The sequence below is a fragment of the Pan troglodytes genome, chromosome 2 (assembly GCF_028858775.2).
Source record: "Pan troglodytes isolate AG18354 chromosome 2, NHGRI_mPanTro3-v2.0_pri, whole genome shotgun sequence".
Lineage (NCBI taxonomy): Eukaryota > Metazoa > Chordata > Mammalia > Primates > Hominidae > Pan > Pan troglodytes.
In genome coordinates, this window is record NC_086015.1 from 125,142,249 (window position 1) to 125,164,155 (window position 21,907).

General features: G+C 36.5%; 1 protein-coding gene across 5 annotated transcripts in view; it reads left to right on the forward strand.

The window, feature by feature from the left end:
* Window positions 1–21,907, forward strand: part of EAF2 (ELL associated factor 2) — a 59,368-nt gene that overhangs the window by 21,199 nt on the left and 16,262 nt on the right. For 4 of the 5 annotated variants that reach the window (XM_001165769.6, XM_009446276.4, XM_009446275.5 and 1 more), the window contains 2 exons: window positions 749–894; window positions 16,299–16,550. In XM_001165769.6, the coding sequence (XP_001165769.2) occupies window positions 749–894; window positions 16,299–16,550 (398 nt within the window). Of the gene's footprint in view, window positions 1–748; window positions 895–16,298; window positions 16,551–16,750; window positions 16,896–21,907 lie in introns of those variants that run through there. The other variant, XM_016941741.3, reaches the window with a different exon arrangement.

The following is a 21,907-nucleotide window of genomic DNA, read 5'->3' on the forward strand; positions in this document are numbered from 1 at the left end:
TTTCCTTTTATTTTAGTCATTTGTGAATATCTTATCTGTTCAATTTAAGCAGTGGCTTTTTTTTTTTTTTTGGTTGTTGTTTTATTTATTTTTAAATAGAGATGGAGGGTCTCGTTATATTGCCCAGGCTGGTCTTGAACTCCTGGCCTCAAACCATCTTCCTTCCTCAGCCTCCGAAAGTGCTGGGATTATAGGCATGAGCCACTGCACCAGCCTGGATTTTTGTTTTTGTTTTATGAGACAGGGTCTCACTCTGTCACCCAGGCTGGAGTGCAGTGGTGCAATCATAGCTTACTGCAGCTTCTAACTCCTGGGCTCAAATGATCCTCCCACAGCCTCCTAAATAGCTGAGATCACAGGTGTGCATCATCATGCCCAGCTAATATTTTTATTATTTTTATACAGACAGGGTCTCGTTATGTTGACAAGGCTGGTCTTGAATTCCTGGCCTCAAGTAATCCTCCCACTTCAGCCTCCCAATATGCTGGGATTACAGGCATGAGGCACCAAGCCTGGCACTGGTTTTGTTTTTGTTCTTGTTTGTATCCCTCAATGGACATGTGTATCACAGAAATATAAATTGATAAATACTTGTTAAATAATGAACTAAATTAATGTTTTAATTATGGAATATTATTCTAAAGATGTTTAGGAAAAGAATAAGTGGTCAGTTTTAGTAACTTTGTAAGTTAAATTTTTGTTACATTGCTGTCATACCTGTTTCAATATTTGATATTCTTAATTGCAGAGTTGAAGGAAGCAGTAAAATTCAGTATCGTAAAGAACAACAGCAACAACAAATGTGGAATTCAGCCAGGACTCCCAATCTTGTAAAACATTCTCCATCTGAAGATAAGATGTCCCCAGCATCTCCAATAGATGATATCGAAAGAGGTAAAATCTAAGTATATGTAACATCCCTTTATAAGAGATAATTAAGAAATATTAAGGCCAGGCATGGTGGCTCACACCTGTAATCCCAGCACTTTAGGGGGCTGAGGCAGGCGGATCATGAGGTCAGTAGTTCAACACCAGCCTGGCCAACATGGTGAAACCGCATCTCTGCTAAAAATACAAAAATTAGCTGGGCATGATGGCATGTGCCTGTGGTCCCACCTACTTGGGAGGCTGAGGTAGAAGAATCACTTGAACCCAGGAGGCAGAGGTTGCAGTGAGCTGAGATTGAGCCACTGCACTCCAGCCTGGGTGACGGTGAGACTCCATCTCAAAAAAAAAAAAAGAAAAAAAATGCTAAATGAATTTTTTCATTTTAATTAACAGTGGTACTAGTTATAAATGTTTACCAAGAGCATAATATTTTTTGTAATTAGGCATTTTTCTGGGTAATGATGTAGCTTATGATTTTTAGTTTTATGTAAGCAATATCCATATGAGAGAATTTGTATCATTTTATTTATTTTATTATACTTTAAGTTCTAGGGTACATGTACACAACGTGCAGGTTTGTTACATATGTATACATGTGGCATGTTGGTGTGCTGCACCCATTAACTCATGATTTACATTAGGTATATCTCCGAATGCTATCCCTCCCCTCTCCCCCAACCCCATGACAGGCCCCGGTGTGTGATGGACACCCTGTGTCCAAGTGTTCTCATTGTTCAATTCCCACCTATGAGTGAGAACATGTGGTGTTTGGTTTTCTGTCCTTGCAGTAGTTTGCTCAGAATGATGGTTTCCAGCTTCATCCATGTCCCTACAAAGGACGTGAACGCATCCTTTTTTATGGCTGCATAGTATTCCATGGTGTATATGTGCCACATTTTCTTAATCCAGTCTATCACTGATGGACATTTGGGTTGGTTCCAAGTCTTTGCTATTGTGAATAGTGCCACAATAAACATACGTGTGCATGTGTCTTTATAGCAGCATGATTTATAATCCTTCGGATATATACCCAGTAATGGGATGGCTGGGTCAAATGGTATTTCTAGTTCTAGATCCTTGAGGAATTGCCACACAGTCTTCCACAATGGTTGAACTAATTTACAGTCCCATCAACAGTGTAAAAGTGTTCCTATTTCTCCGCATCTCTCTAGCATCTGTTGTTTCCTGCCTTTTTAATGATCGCCATTCTAACTGGTGTGAGATGGTATCTCATTGTGGTTTTGATTTGCATATCTCTGATGGCCAGTGATGATGAGCATTTTTTCATGTGTCTGTTGGCTGCATAAATGTCTTCTTTTGAGAAGTGTCTGTTCATATCCTTTTCCCACTTTTTGATGGAGTCGTTTGTTTTTTTCTTGTAAATTTGTGTAAGTTCTTCATAGATTCTGGATATTAGCCCTTTGTAAAATGGGTAAATTGCAAAAATTTTCTCCCATTCTGTAGGTTGCCTGTTCACTCTGATGGTAGTTTCTTTTGCTGTGCAGAAGCTCTTTAGTTTAATCATATCCCATTTGTCTATTTTGGCTTCTGTTGCCATTGCTTTTGATGTTTTAGTCATGAAGTCCTTGCCCATGCCTATGTCCTGAATGGTATTGCCTAGGTTTTCTTCTAGTGTTTTTATGGTTTTAGGTCTAACATTTAAGTCTTTAATCCATCTTGAATTAATTTTTATATAAGGTGTAAGGAAAGTATCCAGTTTCACCTTTCTACATACGGCTAGCCAGTTTTCCCAGCACCATGTATTAAATAGGGAATCCTTTCCCCATTGTTTGTTTTTGTCAGGTTTGTCAAAGATCAGATGATTGTAGATGTGTGGTGTGATTTCTGAAGCCTCTGTTATGTTCCATTGGTCTATATATGTGTTTTGGTACCAGTACTATGGTGTTTTGGTTACTGTAGCCTTGCAGTATAGTTTCAAGTCAGGTAGCCTGATGCCTCCAGCTTTGTTCTTTTGGCTTAGGATTGTCTTAGCAATGCGGGCTCTTTTTTGTGTCCGTATGACTTTAAAGTAGTTTTTTTCCAATTCTCTGAAGAAAGCCATTGATAGCTTGATGGAGATGGCATTGAATCTATAAATTACCTTGGACAGTATGGCCATTTTCACGATATTGATTCTTCCTATCCATGAGCATGGAATGTTCTTCCATTTGTTTGTGTCCTCTTTTATTTTTTTGAGCAGTGGTTTGTCGTTCTCCTTGAAGAGGTCTTTCACATCCCTTGTAAGTTGGATTCCTAGGTATTTTATTCTCCTTGAAGCAATTGTGAATGGGAGTTCACTCATGATTTGGCTCTCTGTTTGTCTGTTATTGGTGTATAGGAATGCTTGAGATTTTTGCACATTGATTTTGTATCCTGAGATTTTGCTGAAGTTGCTTATCAGCTTAAGGAGATTTTGGGCTGAGACAATGGGGTTTTCTAAATATACAATCATGTCATCTGCAAACAGGGACAATTTGACTTCCTCTTTTCCTAATTGAATACCCTTTGTTTCTTTCTCCTGCCTGATTGCCCTGGCCAGAACTCCCAACACTATGTTGAATAGGAGTGGTGAAAGAGGGCATCCCTGTCTTGTGCCAGTTTTCAAAGGGAATGCTTCCAGTTTTTGCCCATTCAGTATGATATTGGCTGTGGGTTTGTCATAAATAGCTCTTATTATTTTGAGATACGTTCCATCAATACCTAGTTTATTGAGAGTTTTTAGCATGAAGGGCTGTTGATTTTTGTCGAAGGCCTTTTCTGCATCTATTGAGATAATCGTGTGGTTTTTGTCATTGGTTCTGTTTATGTGATGGATTACGTTTATTGATTGGCATATGTTGAACCAGCCTTGCATCCCAGGGATGAAGCCGACTTGATCATGGTGGATAAGCTTTTTGATGTGCTGCTGGATTTGGTTTGCCAATATTTTATTGAGGATTTTCGCATCCGTGTTCACCAGGGATACTGGTCTAAAATTCTCTTTCTTTGTTGTCTCTGCCAGGCTTTCATATCAGGATGATGCTGGCCTCATCAAATGAGTTAGGCAGGATTGCCTCTTTTTCTATTGATTGGAATAGTTTCAGAAGGAATGGTACCAGCCCTTCTTTCTACCTCTGGTAGAATTCAGCTGTGAATCCGTCTGGTCCTGGCCTTTTTTTTGTTGGTAGGCTATTAATTATTGCCTCAATTTCAGAGCCTGTATTGGTCTATTCAGGGATTCAATTTCTTCCTTGTTTATTCTTGGGAGGGTGTATGTGTCCAGGAATTTATCCATTTCTTCTAGATTTTCTACTTTATTTGCATAGAGGTGTTTATAGTATTCTCTGATGGTAGTTTGTATTTCTGTGGGATCAGTGGTGCTATCCCGCTTATCATTTGTTATTGTATCTATTTGATTCTTCTCTCTTTTCTTCTTTATTAGTCTTGCTAGTGGTCTATCAATTTTGTTGATCTTTTCAAAAAACCAGCTCCTGGATTCATTGATTTTTTTGAAGGGTTTTTTGTGTCTCTATCTCCTTCAGTTCTGCTCTGATCTTAGTTATTTCTTGCCTTCTGCTAGCTTTTGAATTTGTTTGCTCTTGCTTCTTTAGTTCTTTGAATGGTGATGTTAAGGTGTCGATTTTAGATCTTTTCTGCTTTCTCTTGTGGGCATTTAGTGCTGTAAATTTCCCTCTACACACTGCTTTAAATGTGTCCCAGAGATTCTGGTATGTTATGTCCTTGTTCTCATTGGTTTCAAAGGACATATTTATTTCTGCCTTCATTTTGTTATTTACCCAGTAGTCATTCAGGAGCAGGTTGTTCAGTTTCCATGCAGTTGTGCGTTTTGAGTGAGTTTCTTAATCCTGAGTTCTAATTCGATTGCACTGTGGTCTGAGAGACAGTTTGTTGTGATTTCTATTCTTTTATATTTGCTGAGGAGTGCTTTACTTCTAACTATGTGGTCAATTTTGGAATAAGTGTGATGTGGTTCTGAGAAGAATGTATATTCTATTGATTTGGGGTGGAGAGTTCTGTAGATGTTTATTAGGTCCACTTGGTGCAGAGCTGAGTTCATGTCCTGTATATCCTTGTTAACCTTCTGTCTCATTGATCTGTCTAATATTGACAGTAGGGTGTTAAAGTCTCCCATTATTATTGTTTGGGAGTCTAAGTCTCTTTGTATGTCTCTAAGGACTTGCTTTATGAATATGAGTACTCCTGTACTGGGTGCATATATATTTAGGATAGTTAGGTCTTCTTGTTGAATTGATCCCTTTCCATTATGTAATGGCCTTCCTTGTCTCTTTTGATCTTTGTTGGTTTAAAGTCTGTTTTGTCAGGGACTAGGATTGCAACCCCTGCTTTTTTTTTGTTTTCCATTTGCATGGTAGATCTTCCTCCATCCCTTTATTTTGAGCCTACATGTGTCTCTGCATGTGAGATGTGTCTCCTGAATACAGCGCACTGATGGGTCTTGACTCTTTATCCAATTTGCCAGTCTGTGTCTTTTAATTGGAGCATTTAGCTTATTTACATTTAAGGTTAATATTGTTATGTGTTAATTTGATCCTGTCATTATGATGTTAGCTGGTTATTTTGCTCGTTAGTTTATGTAGTTTCTTCCTAGCATCAATGGTCTTTACAATTTGGCATGTTTTTGTAGTGGCTGGTACCGGCTGTTCCTTTCCATGTTTAGTGCTTCCTTCAGGAGCTCTTGTAAGGCAGGCCTGGTGGTGACAAAATCTCTCAGCATTTGCTTGTCTGTAAAGGATTTTATTTCTCCTTCACTTATGAAGCTTAGTGTGGCTGGATATGAAATTCTGTGTTGAAAATTATTTTCTTTAAGAATGTTGAATATTGGCCCCCATGCTCTTCTGGCTTGTAGAGTTTCTGCCGAGAGATCTGCTGTTAGTCTGATGGGCTTCCCTTTGTGGGTAACCCGACCTTTCTCTCTGGCTTCCTTTAACATTTTTTCCTTCATTTCAACGTTGGTAAATCTGACAATTATGTGTCTTGGAGTTGCTCTTCTCCAGGAGTATCTTTGTGGTATTCTCTGTATTTCCTGAATTTGAATGTTGGCCTGCCTTGCTAGGTTGGGGAAGTTCTCCTGGATAATATCCTGAAGAGTGTTTTCCAACTTGGTTCCATTCTCCCTGTCACTTTCAGGTACACCAATCAAACGTAGATTTGGTCTTTTCACATTGTCCCATATTCCTGGAGGCTTTGTTCATTTCTTTTTACTCTTTTTACTCTAAACTTCTCTTCTCACTTCATTTCATTCATTTGATCTTCAATCACTGAAACCCTTTCTTCCACTTGATCTAATTGGCTACTGAAGCTTGTGGAAGCATCACGTAGTTCTCATGCCACGGTTTTCAGCTCCATCAGGTCATTTAAGGTCTTCTCTATGCTGTTTATTCTAGTTAGCCATTTGTCTAATCTTTTTTCAAGTTTTTTAGCTACTTTGCAATGGGTTCGAACATCCTCCTTTAGCTTGGAGAAGTTTGTTACCACCGATTGTCTGAAGCCTTCGTCTCTCTATTCGTCAAAGTCATTCTCTGTCCAGCTTTATTCCATTGCTGGCGAGGAGCTGCGTTCCTTTGGAGGAGAAGAGGCACTCTGATTTTTGGAATTTTCGGCTTTTCTGCTCTGGTTTCTCCCCATCTTTTATCCCAAAAGGTAGATAAAGGTTTTATCTACCTTTGGTCTTTGATAATGGTGATGTACAGATGGGGTTTTGGTGTGGATGTCCTTTCTGTTTGTTAGTTTTCCTTCTAACAGTCAGGACCCTCAGCTGCAGTCTGTTGGAGTTTGCTGGAGGTGCACTCCAGACCCTGTTTTCCTGGGTATCACCAGCAGAGGCTGCAGAGTAGCAAATATTGCAGAAGGGCAAATGTTGCTGCCTGGTCCTTCCTTTGGAAGCTTCGTCTCAGAGGGGCACTTGGCTGTATGAGGTGTCAGTCAGCCCTTACTGGGAGGTGTCTCCCAGTTAGGCTACTTGGGGGTCAGGGACCCACTTGAGGAGGAAGTCTGTCCGTTCTCAGATCTCAAAGTCTGTGCTGGGAGAACCACTGCTCTCTTCAAAGCTGTCAGCAGGGACGTTGAAGTCTGCAGAAGTTTCTGCTGCCTTTTGTTCAGCTATGCCCTGCCCCCAGAGGTGGAGTCTACAGATGCAGGCAGGCCTCCTTGAGCTGCGGTGGGCTCCACCTGGTTCAAGCTTCCAGGCCGCTTTGTTTACCTACTCAAGTCTCAGCAATGGCAGACGCCCCTACCTCAGCCTCACTGCTGCCTTGCAGTTTGATCTCAGACTGCTGTGCTAGCAGTGAATGAGGCTCCGTGGGCATGGGACCCTCCGAGCCATGTGCGGGATATAATCACCTGGTGTGCCGTTTGCTAAGACCATTGGAAAAGCACAGTATTAGGGGTGGGAGTGTCCCGATTTTCCAGGTACTGTCTGTCACAGCTGCCCTTTGCTAGGAAAGGGAATTCCCCGACCCCTCACACTTCCTGGGTGAGGCAATGCCCTGCCCTGCTTCAGCTCACACTCTGTGGGCTGCACCCACTGTCTAACAAGCCCCAGTGAGACGAACCCAGTACCTCAGTTGGAAATGCAGAAATCAACCATCTTCTGCGTGGCTCATGGTGGGAGCTGTAGACTGGAGCTGTTCCTATTCAGCCATCTTGGAACCTCCCCTTGTATCATTTTAAATTACTATTCAGGGTAAAAAAAATGACTCTTTAGATATATATAACTGGAGTTTTCTTCTTTTTGGCAATTGTGATGACTCAAATTCAATTCCTCACAGCATCTTCCTGTCAAAATTTTTTATGTATGGCCAGACTGTAGATATTTAAGATGTCACCAATTCCATAGGGAAATGAGGAAATATAGTAAGCAGAATAAGCAGGCAACTTTTTCTGAATTGCTGCTTACTTCTCAGAAGGGAGGTATTTTTGGGGAAGTACATACAGTCCTTTTGTAAGTAAGAAAACTTAAATCTCCATTTTTTTTCTAGCTGCAGTGTGGGTTATCGATGTTGTAGTAATTGTGGCTGCAGTGAGACCCTGGTCACTAAAGTATATTTGCTTCTACACTTTGCCTTCTTAAAATTTTCACATAGCTGTCCAATTTCAGTGTTCCCTTCTAAGCCCAGTAGAGTATTCATTCTCTAATCGATTAGTAGCTCCTATACAAACAATAAAAAAGACAAGTCCAGAACCCTTGGCGATACAACGGGTCTTGAATTTTATTTTTTTTTACATCATGCCTGCTTCCAAATGGATTTGAATTATGATGTCTTTATATACATGAATACAATAAAATACTGGTACAGAAAATCAAGATATTGAAGGGGAAGGGAAGGCAAATTTGCTAATCATTAACACATTAAATTGCTGGGTGTGGTGGTGCACACCTATAATCCCAGCACTTTGGGAGGACAAGGCAGATGGATCACTTGAGCTTGGGAGTTTGAGACCAGCCTGGGCAACATGGTAAAACCCCATCTCTACAAAAAAATGCAAAATTAGCTGGGTGTGGTGGTGTATGCCTGTAGTCCCAGCTACTTGGGAGGCTAAGCTGGGAGGATTACTTGAGCATGGGGAGGTCAAGCCTGCAGTGAGTCATGATTGTGCCACTGCATTCCAGCCTGGGTGACAGAGTGAGACTCTGTCTCAAATAATAATAATAATAATAATAATTTAGCTCTGAGCTTCTAATCACCAAGACATAAGGGAGACACAAGCAGCATATGTTGTATCATCTGATAGGTTACAAAGAATCAGACTTTTTCCTGTTACTAAATTTTAAAAGGAATTCATCATATGGAACCTTTTTCTAGGGAGCATTAAACTTTATATAGTATTCTCAACAATAATTTTACAGTACAAGTGGAAGTTCTTCCATGTGGTAGTTTTTTAATAGAGGCCTTAATAAAAGCATTGTATCAAAGCATAACTCAGGGAAAAGAACGTTGTAGAGGAGGCAAGGCACAGTGGCTCATGCCTATAATTCCAGCACTTTGGGGGCCCAAGGTGGGAGGGTCGTTTGAGCCCAGGAGTTTGAGAACAGCCTAAGCAACATGGCGAAACCTCATCTCAATTAAAAAATTGTAAAAATTAAAGTTAAAAAAAAGAAAGTTGTAGAGGTTAAGTTAACACGATCTCCAACCATAAAGCTTTCTATTTCTAACTTAGTATGAGAATGGAACTTCATTTACCTTGAGATATTTGTATAACATATTCCTTAGATTGCATTCTATAAAATATTTTCTTGACCCTACTCTGCCACTGACTACTGTTAAAATGGTTGAATCACCTTTTCAAGTTTATGTCTGGCAGTTGTACTAATATTTTTGTTGCTTAAATTTTACATTTACATCTTTGAGCTATCTAGAATTGAGTTTGGGAGATAAGATAGAGGCTAGGTGCAGTGGCTTACACCTGTAATCCCAGCACTTTGGGAGGCCGAGGTGGGAGGATCGTTTGAGGCCAGGAGTTTAAGATAGCAAGACCCCATCTCTATAAAAAAAAAATATTTTTTTAAAAAAGAAATAAGGTGGATCTAAAATTCTACTCCCCTACCCGGAGACAACTCACAGCTGGGAGTACCAGCAAATAGGATGATACCACAGTGAGTGACTGCATTCCTCAAAGTGTTCTCCTTGCATGCCTGGCCTGAGGTTCCCTTCCTCCATCAGAGACACTCTATGGCCAGAAGGTCCCTGCAAGTAGAATTCTACTGTAATAAGCATTCAGCCTGGGAAGACTGTTTACACCACTCTACCTCCCAGACCTGCCCCCCTGCCCTATTAACCTAAGATTCTTCTCTCTCATCTAAAGACATCTTGAGACTGGATCGCACCAATAAAGGGGATCCTGCCACAACAAACACTTTGCTAGGAAGCACTTTCCTTTCCTGCACCTCTCCAAGCAGGGGAGCCAATCACAACAAAAAATTGCCTGGTTCAGGAAGCACTCTTTATCCCAGGCAAGAGACTCCCTTTCACCTATACGCACCACATCTCCTTGCCTGGTGAAGTCCCTTCTTTCCTTCACGTAGCACCAGCAGGGATCATCGGGGACCCTAGCTGCTGGAGATTCAGTTGAGAAGACCAAGACAATACTGTAAAAACTCTGAAAACGAGATTGTCATTTAAACCACAGCCCACAACAGTAGGCAAGAATATGCATGCTAAACCTAAACAGAGTGATTGCCTACTAAAATTAAAAATTTAAATAAGATGTAGATCTCCCCTAGCATAAAAACCAAGATATCCAAGATATAATAGAAAATTACCTGTCATGGCTGGGTGCGGTGGCTCACATCTGTAATCCCAGCACTTTGGGAGGCCAAGGCAAGCAGATCACTTGAGGTCAGGAGTTTGAGACCAGCCTGGCCAATGTGGTGAAACCCTGTCTCTACTAAAATACAAAAATTAGCTGGGTGTGGTGGCACGCACCTATAATTCCAGCTACTTGGGAGGCTGAGGCAGGAGAATTGCTTGAACCCAGGAGGTGGAGGTTGCAGTGAGCCAAGATAGTGCCACTGCGCTCCAGCCTGGGCAACAGAGCAAAACTCCATCTTAAAAAAATAAAAAATAAAAAATAAAAGAAAAAGAAAAAGAAAATAAAATTACCTGTCGTACCATAATTTGTGATTCAAGAGAATCACATGAATGAGAAAAGACAATCAACTGATACCAACACGAGGATGAATCAAATGTTAGAATTATCTGACAATGATCTTTAAACAATTATCACGAATATCGTTCAGTTATACATTCCCTTGAAACAAATGAAAAACAAAATAGAAAATCACATTAAAGAAATAGAAGTTTTAAGTAAGAATCAGATGGAAATTATAGAACTGACAAATACAATAACAACAAAAATACTCACTGGATGGGCTCAGTGCTAGGGAGTGGATAGAATCAGTTTACTTGTGGATGTATAGAATCCCCTCAACCTGAAAATAGAAAATAGACTGAAACAAGATGAGCATGTCCCCAAGAATCTGTGGAAGAATGATAAAATATCCAATATTTGTGTCATTGGAGTCTCAAAGAAGAGGGAGAGCAGGGTTAAAAGAGTATTTAAATAAATATGTGCAAAAACTTCCCAAGTTTTATGAAAGACATAAACCCACAGATGTAAAAACCTGAACAAACCCCAAATAGGATAAACCCAAAGAAATTGATGCCAAGGTACATCATAATGAAACATCTGAAAACTAAAGGCAAAGAGAAAAGGGTTGAAAGCAAGAAAGAAATGACATATTACCTATGAAAGAATACCATTTGGTTAACATCCGATTTCTCATCTGAAGCCATGGAGCCCAGAAAGGAGTGGCATAATATATTTCAAATGCTGAAATAAAAAAAAATGTTAAGTGTGAATTCTGTATCTACCAAAATGATTCTTCAGTAATGAGGGGCAAATAGCCTGCTTCAGAAAGGAAAACTGAAAGAATTTGTTCCTAGGAAACTATCCTTAAATATTGGCTATATAAAGTCATTCAGACAGAAAAGAAACGTTAAATGAAAGAATCTTAGAGTATCAGGAAGAGAGAAACAGCAACAGAAAGAGCAAACATATCAATAAGTACAATTGATTACGGTTTTCCTCATGACTTTTCTAAATCATATGTGATGACTGAAACAAAAATGATAATACCTTCTGATTCCCAAAATAATGATATTTCAAAGTGGATATGAGGTTTACTTAGAATGGGAATGCATTGACAAGTCAGGTATGTATATTGAAAAACCCAAACCAACCACTAAGAAAAATAAACAAAATGACACCTTTTAAAACTTTATAAATTAATTGAGATGGCATTCTAAAATGTTTCAAGTAACCCACAGAAAGGCAAGACAAGCAAAACAGAGAAATGAAATACAGAGGAAGCAAACAGAAAACAAATAACAAATTGACACACTTAAGCCCTAACATATATCAATAATTACTTTAAACATATATTGTCTAAATAAGCCAATTAAACTGCAGATATTGGCAGGCTGTATAAAAAGTACACCCAACTATATGCTGTTTATAAGAAATTAATGAAATATGTAGCTTGAAAGTAAAAGTATAGAAAATATATACCATTTAAACATTAATTTTAAAAAGCACAAACATGTGACCATATTAATATCAGATAAAGATGACTTAAGAGCAAAATAGACCAGGCGCAGTGGCTCACGCCTGCAATCCCAGCACTTTGGGAGGCCGAGGCAGGCAGATCACTTGAGGTCAGGAGTTCGTGACCAGCCTGGCCAACGTGGTGAAACCCCATCCCTACTAAAAATACAAAAATTAGCCAAGCACGGTGGCACGCACCTTAATCCCAGCCACTCAGGAAGCTGAGGCAGGAGAATCGCTTGAACTTGGGAGGCGGAGGTTGCAGTGAGCTGAGATCACGCCACTGCACTGCAGCTTGGGTGACAGAGTGAGACTCCATCTCAAAAAAAAAAAACAAAATAAATTACTACAAAGAGGTACATTAACAATAATTAAAGTATTGATTTACCAGAAAGACATAAGTGTGTATACATCTAACAACTGAACTGAACTGAGAAAAACGTGAAGCAAAAACTGCTAGAACTGAAAAGAGAAATCTGCAAATCCACAATTATGCCTGGGTATTTCAACACTCTGCTCTCAGCAACTAATAGAACTACTAGACAGAAAATCGACACATATATAGGAGATCTGAGTGACACGATCAACCAACACGATGTAATTGACAGATATGTAACATGCCACACAACAGCAGAATACACTTTTTGTTTCAAGTGCCCATGGAATATTTACTAAGATAGACCGTATCCTGGGCCATAAAACAAATCTCAATAGATTTATAGAGACTGAAGTCATGCAGACTATGTATCTGACCATAATGGATTCAAACTAAAAATCAATAACAGACAACAGGAGAAATCTCTAAACACTTGAAAATTAAACAACACATTTCTAAAAGATCCATGGGTTAAAGAAGAATCATCAAAGGAAATTAAAAATACATGCAGCTAAATGTATTAAGTAAACATAGCATGCCAAAATATGTGTAATGCAACTGAAGAAGTTCTAAGAGGGAAATTTATGGCACTAAATGCTTACATTAGAAGTGAGGAAAGTTATCATATTAATTAATTTAAGTCCCTTTTTTAGGAAACTAGGAAAAGAAAAGCAGATTAAACCCAAAGCAAGCAAAAAGAGACAAATAATGAAAATAAGAAGTGATATCAATGAAATTGAAAACAGTAGAGAAAATTAATGAAACAAAAAGGCAGTCATCGGAGAACACTGTTGATAAACTTCTAGTAAGATTGATAAAAATGAAAAGACGGAAGGCACAAATTACGAATATCAGGAATGTAAAGTACAACTTCTATCTATAATCAGGAAAGTAATGAATTTACTATAGATCCAGTAGCCATTAAAAGTATTATAAAGAAATGGTAGGCTGGGTGTGGTGGTTCACACCTGTAATCCCAACACTTTCGGAGGCCAAGGCAAGAGGATTGCTTGAGCCCGGGAGTTTGAGACCAGCCTAGGCAATACAGAGTCTCTACAAAAAAAAATTGTTTTTTTAGATTACTCAGGCAGTCAGGCGTGGTGGTGTGCACCTGAGTAGTCCCAGCTACTCAGGAGGCTGAGGTGAGTGGATTGCTCGAGCCCAAGAGGTTGAGGCTGCAGTGAGCCATAATTGTGCCACTGCACTCCAGCCTGGGTGACAGAGTAAGACCCTATCTAAAAAGAAGAGAAAAGAAATATGATAGCTTTGTGCTCATAAATTTGACAGTTTAGAGGAAATGGACTAGTTCCTCAAAAGCTAAAAACTGCCAAAACTCAACTAAGGCGAAGTAAGCAACTTGAATAGTGCTATCAATATTAAATAAATTAAATTAGTAATAAAAAGCACCCCCCCAAAAAATAGCCAGACCAAGAAGTCTACCAAACATTTAAAGAGAATTAACACCAACATTACACAATCTCTTCTGGAAAAAGGAAAAGGAAGGAATATTTCTAAGCTCATTTATGAGGCCAGTATTACCCCCAATACCCAAACCAGATAAAGACAGTACAAGAAAAGGAAAACTATGAACCAATATCTCTGATGAACTTAAACTCAAAAATTATCAATGAAATATTAGCAAATTGAATCCAACATTGTATAACAATAATTATACAACATGAACCAGACAACATTCCTATTCTCGCATTATATTTAGGAGTATGGATGAGGGTGAGAGGGAGGGTAGGGAAGATACAAGCAGTAAACAAATAAGTATCCAAATGAATTTCAGAAATAAGTGTCTTGAAGAGAATTAAACTAAGCAATGGGGGTTGGAGAATGGAGAGGAAGGAAACTTTTGAGAAGGTTACACTTAAACCGATTCAAGAAGGAGCCAGCCTTTCAGAGATCTAGAATCTTCTCAAGAGACACCATTAATGAAATGAAAAGCCTAGCTACAGACTTGGGGGAACCTGGAAAAAATATTCACAAATTCCAAAAGTGTGACAAAGGGCTCATAGCCAGAAGAATTAGCTATAAAGAACTCTTACAAATCAGTAAGAAAAAGACAAACAAATATAAAAATGGACAAAAGATTCAAACAGGCTTTTCAGAAAAGATATTCAAATGGCCAGTAAGCATATAAAAAAACACTGCTTCATATTATCACATCAAAGAAATGAAAATTAAAACTACAAGAAGATACCATTGTACACCCATCAGACTCACTATACCAAGTGTGTGTGTGCCCTAGTGAGGGAAGATATGAAGCATCTGTGACTCATACCTTGCTGGTTGGAGTGTAAAATCAGTTTGAAAACTGGGAGTTTTTAATGAAATTAAACCTATGCCTATTGTGACTTGGCAATTTCTCTCTTTCTACCTAAGAGAAATGTGTATATAAGTTCAAAAAGACTTGTAAAGGGATTTTCATAACAACTTTATTAATAATATCCAAAACTGAAAACAACCCAAATATCCATAAATAGAAAATGGGTAACTAACTTGTGGTATATTTATATAATATAATATAATATAATATAATATAATATCATATCATATCATATCATATCATAGCAGTAGAGAAGAATAGGCTACAGATTAATTCAATAACATGAGTAAATATAAAAACATTATGTTGAAAGAAGGCAGACCAAAAAGTACGTGCTGAGTGAATCTATTTGTATTAAGTTCAAGAATAGACAAAAATCTTTGGTAATAAAAGTCAAAATGGTGATTAGTGACTGGAAAAGAGCATAGGAGAATATTCATGGGGATGGAAATATTCTATATATTGATCTCAGTGGTAGATATACAGGTTTTATACATGCTAAAATTTATCTAGCTGTACATTTTACTTTATGGAAATTATGTATTAAACAAACAAACAAACAAAAGATCTGGGTGAAGAATATACCAGGCAGAGGAAACAGCTAGTACGAAGAACATAGCCTGGAAATGGATTTAATGTGGTCAAATAATAGAAAGCCAGTGTGTCTATAATAGGGAGAATGAGAAAGTGGGCTAAAAATTACCAGTTAACTTAATGTAGCAGTGTACTAAGATGATATCAAATGTCAATGTGTTAACTGAGTGTATTATTCGCTTAGCATTTTTTGGTTTAAAAAATTTTGTTCAACTATTTGACATTTGTATCATATAGGAAAATATTGACTTGAAAGTCAGTAGATTTGCCTCCACTCATAAATAACTGACAGCTTTTGACATTTCTGGATCTTCATTCCCTCATTTATAAAATTATGAAGTTGTTCTAAATGGTAGCTGAAGACCTTCCCAACTATAATTTTTTTGTGTATCTAGAACTTGAAAAATGCTAAACAAAAGAAGACATCATTATTATTCTTTTTATCTACAGAAATATTTATAGCCAAAGTTATAATGGGAACTGGCTCTTCAAAAATACTTAGAATATTTTAAATCCTTATTAAGGGAGCAGGGGGGAAACCTATAGATGCTTCATCAAAATGTTCTCTAGGAAAACCAGGAAAAGAATGAAGTTCATCTGTTACATTATCACATTATATTATATGTATTTAAAGGAATAAAAAAAATCAGAAGACAGTTTCTGCCAAAATAGATTTTATTTTTTATAGTTTTTCACAGCATTTACTTTATATTTGAGTTACCTGTATACTTAAGTACAATGGTTTAAATAAATGTGGAGTTTAGATTTAGACCTTGTCTATCCCTTTTAGTTTCTGTAATCCAATCACTGAAGTATGGCTTGAGGGTAGAAGAGTTTTGTTTTTTAATAAAATGCTTTAAGTACTGTAAATGTATGTTTGATTTTAGTTTCAACAGTTTCTTAAAAACTAATACATTCAATTTTTATTATATTTATTTAGCATTTTTTATTTAACCTATCTATTCATTTCTGTCTTATTTTCAGAACTGAAGGCAGAAGCTAGTCTAATGGACCAGATGAGTAGTTGTGATAGTTCATCAGATTCCAAAAGTTCACCATCTTCAAGTAGTGAGGATAGTTCTAGTGACTCAGAAGATGAAGATTGCAAATCCTCTACTTCTGATACAGGGAATTGTGTCTCAGGACATCCTACCATGACACAGTACAGGATTCCTGATATAAATGCCAGTCATAATAGATTTCGAGACAACAGTGGCCTTCTGATGAATACTTTAAGTAAGTATACATAAACACAGGCAATTGGAAAAGTAAGAATTTATAGTGGAGCCATATTGATTGTGACCTAATATTTGGATAAGGAAAAAGATTCCTATTTTATGCATTTGATACTATTAACAATTACATTTTTATTGAATTATGGTTTTCTTTTGAATCTGCGACATAATGCCTTCTTGGTTTTTCTCCTATCTCTCTAGATAATCTTTCCTCTCACTCCTTTTCAAGTTTATATGATCCTCTGCTCAGTCATTAAAGTTGGAATTTCTCAAGGCTTACTTTTGGGTTCTTTTTTTCTTTTCATTCTACAATTTCTCCCTAAATAACCTCCTCCATGTTTCTGTTGCAGTCAATACTTATGTGTAGATAACTTGCAAATTTATATCTCTGATTCAAACCTCTAGGCTTTAGACACATGTTTAACATCATCTCCCATCATCTCATCGCCTTCAAATTTACTTTGTCCAAAACCAACTCATAATCAATCTTTGGCTCACTGTGTTACCTCTTAGTGAAGGTAGCATACATCTAATTATGCAAATCATAAGTCTAATTATTTTCAATGGCTGAAGTTCTTCCTCTTTACAGTGTAGCCACTCCTTCATCAAGTCCTATTTGTTTTGCCTCCTCTGTATTTCTCAAAGTCTTCTGCTTCTCTGCATCTCCACCACTATCACAGTAGTTCAACCTATTATTTCTTGCCTTACCTACTACAATGACCTAACTGGTTCACCCCTTTATGTAGTCAAGCCCATTTTTGATCCATTATGTACATTGTAGCCATATTGATTTTTTTCACAATTCTAATACAATTTGTCATCTCTTCTGCTTTATACTTTTTAATAGCTTGTAATTTCTTTTAATATAGAGGCAAAACACCTTAATATAATCGTCTTGATTTTTCTTTTCTAACAACATGTGCTTTCTTTTTGCCACTATATTCAAATACTTTCACTCACATCAGGACCCTTATACATGCTGTCCATTCAGCCAGAAACACTTTCTTCTTTTCACATAATTTTTTCTCCTTTAGATTATAGTTCAAAGTTACTTCCTCTAGAAAGTCTTCACCTTTCTGAAGCTAAGAAGCTTCACCACAAGCTCCTATCTTTTACAGACCTTTAGAATATCAGATATGTCTTCTTTATATCAATTGTTTGACAGTTGTAAATTTACATTAATTTGTGTGATTTGCTCTCTTTCTCTAGAGTATAATGTTCCATGAGAACAAGGACCTTGTTTGTTTTTGCTTATCATTGAATTCTAGCACTTAGTACATGGTACTTGACACATAATAGATGCTCAGCAAATACTTTTTAATAAAGGCATGCAGGTTGGTATTACCTGGGGAGAATGGAATTTTCTGTATATTTAAAATTAATCTCACTATGTTTATTAATAATGAAAAAAGTAAGCAGCTAGGAAAGACTGACTAGCTTTAGCCTAATAATAGAACTAAAGAAGGGAGAAGCCAAGACTGAGAGGCAGAGAATTGGTAAACTATGGGTTAATTAGGGACCAGCAAAGATATTTTGAATTTCCAGTTATTTAGTGTTATTCTTGACTTGGGAAGTAATATTGGAAAATCTGATTTTTTGAATGGCCAAGAGAACATGGAGAAAACTCAGCTTGGTTGTACTAAATGAGAATCTGAGTAAAAGCTAGAAAAAATTTTCCAGAAATTAGTAAGTTCTATAGTAAATTGAGCACCTGTCTAGGAATCAGCATATCAGTATTATATTCCTGACTTCCTTATCACTTATTAGCTATGTAACTAATAACACTACGCTTAACTTTCTTGTAACTTCAGTTTCCTCATTGAAAGTAGAGGTCACATTGCCTTGTAGAACTTTGAAGGGGTTCAGGATATTTTATATTTTAGAATTTCTTTTTAAATCTAGAATAGTTTTTTAGTAAAACATAGCATAGTGAATTTATGTTTTTAAAACCCCTTCTGTGCCAAACAAATAGGAACAATGGATAAAGTATTAAAAGGTAAAACCCAGACATGGCCAGAATCAAATATAAGATAATCATCTCTAAAGAGAAGAACTGGACTATAAACACAAAACAGTGGGCTTAGTGGAGCTGAAGCCATTGGATCTGAGTTCAAAAGAAGGTGATATTGGTAAGGATCTTGGTACTTTCAGGGAAAGGTATAATAATATAATGAGAACTTTTAGGGAAACTTTTAGGGAAATAATCAGAACTTTCAGGGAAAGGTATAATAATATAATGAGAACTTTTAGGGAAACTTTTAGGGAAATAATCATAACTTTCAGGGAAAGTTATAATAATATAATCAGAACTTTTAATAGTTTTAATAGTTTAAATGTTCTGATTCAGTGAACCTGAGTCATACTTTCTATTTGAAGCTAGAGAATGCATGTTGTTGAGGGGTAGTGGGGAAAGGGAGAGAGGGTTGATAGAGGTGGGGATAAATAATAAAAGGAGACTGGAAGAAATAGCCAATTAATAAAAGAGATTGGAAGAAATAGACATTTACATATTGACTGAGGCTACTGTGTTTTAGAAGGTGTGGGCATAGGGCCTGTAGAACCTTGATATCCGTTGACTCCTTGAAGGGATCTAGCATATCTCCAATATACCCAGAGGATAACAATCTCCAAATGTGATTATGAAACCTGTTTCTGGTAATGGAGCTCAGAGGACTAGGTGGAGCGAACTACAAAACCCTGTCAGAGTGGTGTGAGGATAGAGAAAAACAGAAATTTTCCACTCAAAATGAGCAAACTTAATTCTAAAACAGAAGAAGAAAGTCTAATGCTAAGAAAGTCAGCCAACAAAATTAACAGTTAGAGCAGGGATTCTTTCCAAATGAAAATTTTTTTACAGAGCAATTAAGACAAAGACATTTAAATAAGTACACTAAAAACATTCAAAGAGATAAATGAAGATACAGCTTTTAAAAGAAAGATAAAACAATGCCAGGAAGAAATGAAACAAATCTAATAGATTATAAAAAAGAATAAATTAGACTGGTCATTGACATTTTTAAAAAACCAATAAATAAGAAAAACTGTAGACTGGATACAGTTGATGAATAAATTGGTGAAATAGAAGATAATATTGAGGAACTATCCCAGAACACAATACAAGAGAGACAGAAAAATAAAATGGGAGACCAGCTTAGAGATAGAAAAGATTGAGAAGACTAAACATTACACAATAGGAAGTCCAAGAAAGAATGGAGGAGATAGTGTAAAAACTTAATCCTGAGAATTTTCCAGAATTGAAGAAACCCATGAATTTTTACTTCAGCTAATAAGCAGGGTAAATAAAAATAAATCTAGACCTCAAAACATGATAGTGAAACTACACAACATCAAGGATGAAATAACCTTAAAAACTACAGAGAAGACAAACTACAAAAGAATAGGCTGACAGCAGACACTCTTAGCTAGATAGGTAAGCCAAAAGATAGTGGGGGAAATATTTTTCAAGTGTTGAAGGAATATAATTCTACCTAGAATTTTATACCCAAACACAATGTCATTCAAGAGTAAAATAATTTTCAGGCACATGAAAACAACTTATTGTCTGTAGAATTTAGCAAATGTATTATTAACAGACATATATATATATGTTATATATATATTTCAGCAGAAAGAAAAGTGAAAACAGAAGGAAAGTGTGGAAAATGAGAAACAGTAGTGAACAAAAAAATAGATAAAATGTCAGGAAATTTGATTAACCTTTGACTATAAAGATAACAAGTCTGTTTTAGATGTTTGTACATTTGGAAAATTTTTTTTTGAAGATTAAAGCTAAAACTCTAGACAATAGTTGCTGAGAGAGTATTCAATCAGTAGTTTAAGTATGCTGAGATCCATGTCATGTTAGGAGGATAGAAACACTGAATCTGACTTTATTAGATAAATATGTAGTGAGTTATGTATCCTAAAATGTTAAGGGTACCATTTAATTAATAAATACAATCTATAGTTTCCACATCATCAGTGGGAAAACCAGGGAACATAGAAAACTTTATCTAGTAGAAAGCAGAGAAGGAGAAGTGAAAGAAAGTGATTGATCAACCCAAAACAGAAAATATGAAGTAGAAATAAATCTCAATATATCAGTAATAACAAAAGCAAAGCATTATATCCACCTAATAAGAAACAGATTATCAGATTAGATTTTTTTAAAACGCCATATGCTGATTATAACAAATTGTCTAAAAACCATATGGAAAATAAAGAGATAGAAAAAAAGATGCTAGCTAAGTAGTAATTATAACAAAAATCTGGATCATCAATATCAGAAATAATACACTTTAAGGCAAAATGTACTCCTAGAGATAAAGGGACTTGGTAAATTATGAGAAAATGTTCAGTTCACCTGGAAGATAAACAATTCTGAATTTGTATGCATGTAATAACATATCTTCACTATGTATGTGTGTGTGTGCGTGTGTGTGTGTGTATGTATAAAACATAACAGAAGTAGTAGAAGTTGACAAGTCTATTTTAGTGGGAGATTTTATGAATCTGTAATCAAGCAGAAAAAATTCAGTAAGGGTATGAAATCTGTAAATACATAGTAGACATACCTGTTCTAATAGTGAATACATAGAATCCTACAATCCAAAAATGCAAAGTGAATGGTCATATTTAAGGTACATTTGAAACATTTACAGAAATTTACCTCTTACTAGGACAAAGGCAATAACAGATTTCAAAGAATTCACTTTTTAAATGAACATATTATGATTATAATATGAAAATATAAATAAATAAAAATTACTTTAAAATAAGTTTAGATCTAAATTTCAAAGCACATGCCAATAACTTACATGTTAAAAGGCAACTACAATGAGATTACAAAATATTTATAATTGAACAATATTAAAAAATTGAATACTGTTATGAAGATAAAAAATAATAAATAATAAATAAAATAGCAGTTTTGGTACTTCCAAGGAAATGTTTTAAAGGAGAATAGGAAATTTAATTAATTAATTAATTGATTAACTTTATTTTAGAGACGGAGTCTCGCTTTGTTGCTCAGGCTGGAGTGTAGTGGTCATTCACAGGTGCAAACATGGTGCACTACAGCCTCGAACTCAGGGGCTCAAGTGATTCTCCTGCCTCAGCTTCCCCAGTACCTAGTACTGCAGGCATATGCCACTGTGTCCAGCTCATTATAGGGAAATTTATAACCTCAAAATGTTATTTAAAAAAAATTGAAGATAAATGAGTGAAAGGTTCATTTTGAGGTACTAGAAAAACAATAACATCTTAAAGCAGAGAAAGAAAATAATATGGACGAATAGAAGTTAATGTAATAGATAATGAGGAAACATTAGAAAATCAACAAAACTAAAAATTTATTTC